This window comes from Galeopterus variegatus, unplaced genomic scaffold, assembly GCF_000696425.1.
Source record: "Galeopterus variegatus unplaced genomic scaffold, G_variegatus-3.0.2 Scaffold2337, whole genome shotgun sequence".
Taxonomy (NCBI): domain Eukaryota; kingdom Metazoa; phylum Chordata; class Mammalia; order Dermoptera; family Cynocephalidae; genus Galeopterus; species Galeopterus variegatus.
The window spans coordinates 48,026-49,785 of NW_007728448.1; the positions used below are offsets into that span (position 1 = coordinate 48,026).

General features: G+C 37.8%; 1 protein-coding gene across 1 annotated transcript in view; it reads right to left on the minus strand.

Annotated features, from left to right (window-relative positions):
• Positions 1 to 1,760, minus strand: part of LIPI (lipase, member I) — a 49,970-nt gene that overhangs the window by 39,181 nt on the left and 9,029 nt on the right. The window contains exon 3 of the mRNA XM_008581373.1: positions 1,035 to 1,420. Within this exon, the coding sequence (XP_008579595.1) occupies positions 1,035 to 1,420 (386 nt within the window). The remainder of the gene's footprint in view (positions 1 to 1,034; positions 1,421 to 1,760) is intronic.

The following is a 1,760-nucleotide window of genomic DNA, read 5'->3' on the forward strand; positions in this document are numbered from 1 at the left end:
TTCCTCCAATCACAAGCTGGAGAGTGATGGAATCCAATCTTCCAAGCTGATTGTATTAAATTATTACTAAATGTCACCCACAGGATAAGCATATACATGAGGGTATTTTAAAAAGATCATGAAAAATTTGTATTATCTTTTAATTCTATTTTTCCATGAACTTTTTGGATCACCCTTGTGTGTGTGTGTGTGTGTGTGTGTTTATACTTTACATATATTCACTTAATAGTCACATATTATTATAAATTTTTTTATCCAAAATGTACAAATAAGGAAATACAGTATAGAGAGGTTAAGTAATTGCTCAAAGACATACACATAAGAGATGCATTTGGGCTTTGAACTCCTCTAGTCTGACTTTTAGCCACTACATATAACTGCTTCTTGGATCTGCTATGCTTTTTCAGTTCCAACAGTGGATTGGAAGTACAGCACAACATAACTCAAGGGCAGATTTCAGGCCCAAGAATGTCCAGATATCAGTCTTCCTTCTTTCCAGTACCCATCACTACCACTGCTCTCTTAGGACAGACTTGGTTCTTCCTAAAGGTTGACTTAGGAAACAAGAATCATTCAAACCACAGATGACCTAGAACTGGCCTGAACTTATTTCACCTATCCAAACCCTGAGCAGATGTGAATGGAACTGAGGTCTGCCTCCAAGGCTGGCAGAAATACAGTATTTTTCAAGCTATTTTTTCTCACTCTTACCAATTCACACTTCATTAACTACAAACTTATTAGTTATTTTATTCTGAAGTTGGTATAGGTAGAGTTTAAAAAAATCTTAAAAGATTTTTAAATAAAACATAATAATTGAATCTCTAAGATAATTTTAAAAAATAAGACATGACTTGTCTAGGTATAGAATTCTCCATCTATGCAGACAAAGATGACTGCATCCACTGACATATTAAAGCAGTAGTTCTTAATGAGTATGGGAAAGAAAGTTATTTTATTACCACTTTATGGTATTATTGCATAACACACTGTATATTGTATAGCATATACAATGCATACATTCCCAGACTTACCAAAAGATTTTGAATGTGCCCGCTCAAACTCCCAGCAACTATTCTTGTGTTTTTAACTGCTCTACTATAAATAAAAGTTGTAGCACCCCGGTTCCAGTCTACTACAACTACATTCATATCTTCTTTATTCAACAAAATCCTTAGAAATTTTTGAAGCCACGATGGGGTGGAGCCCATTGGTCTGTATCCATGAATCAGCCAGACTGTTTTCTTCTGTGTGTTGAAATTAACATTAAGTGAGTTATTGGGCTCAACCACAGGCTCAGCACAGTTTAGGTTGTTCCTTGTATACAACATCAGAATTACCTCTATCCTGGGAATAAATAAATCTCTGAAGGAATCCTTTAGCTTTAGCTGAGAGAATTCAAGGCATGGTCTTTTATTATCTGAAATCAATAATAAAAAAAAAAGTCCGTCAAACTGAGTATTGGGGCAGTATTTGACTCTTGTTGCTGTTGCAGAGAACAGAATTGCACTTGAAGGGTGAGGAGAATTTCATTTCATTAACATTTCAAAGTAATTTACTGAACAACTACAATGTTTAAAGTAACACATGTACGGAGCAGGCAGGCCTTGCCACCACTGGACCCCATCCCCAGATCGAGCCAGTGGGCACTGACCAGAGAGGTGCCCCCGGAAAGGCCCAAGACCCAAGGCGACCACTTGCCCCAAGGTGCCAGTGCAACCGAGCAGGTAGGCCTTGCCGCTGCCAGTCACCCCCCCCAG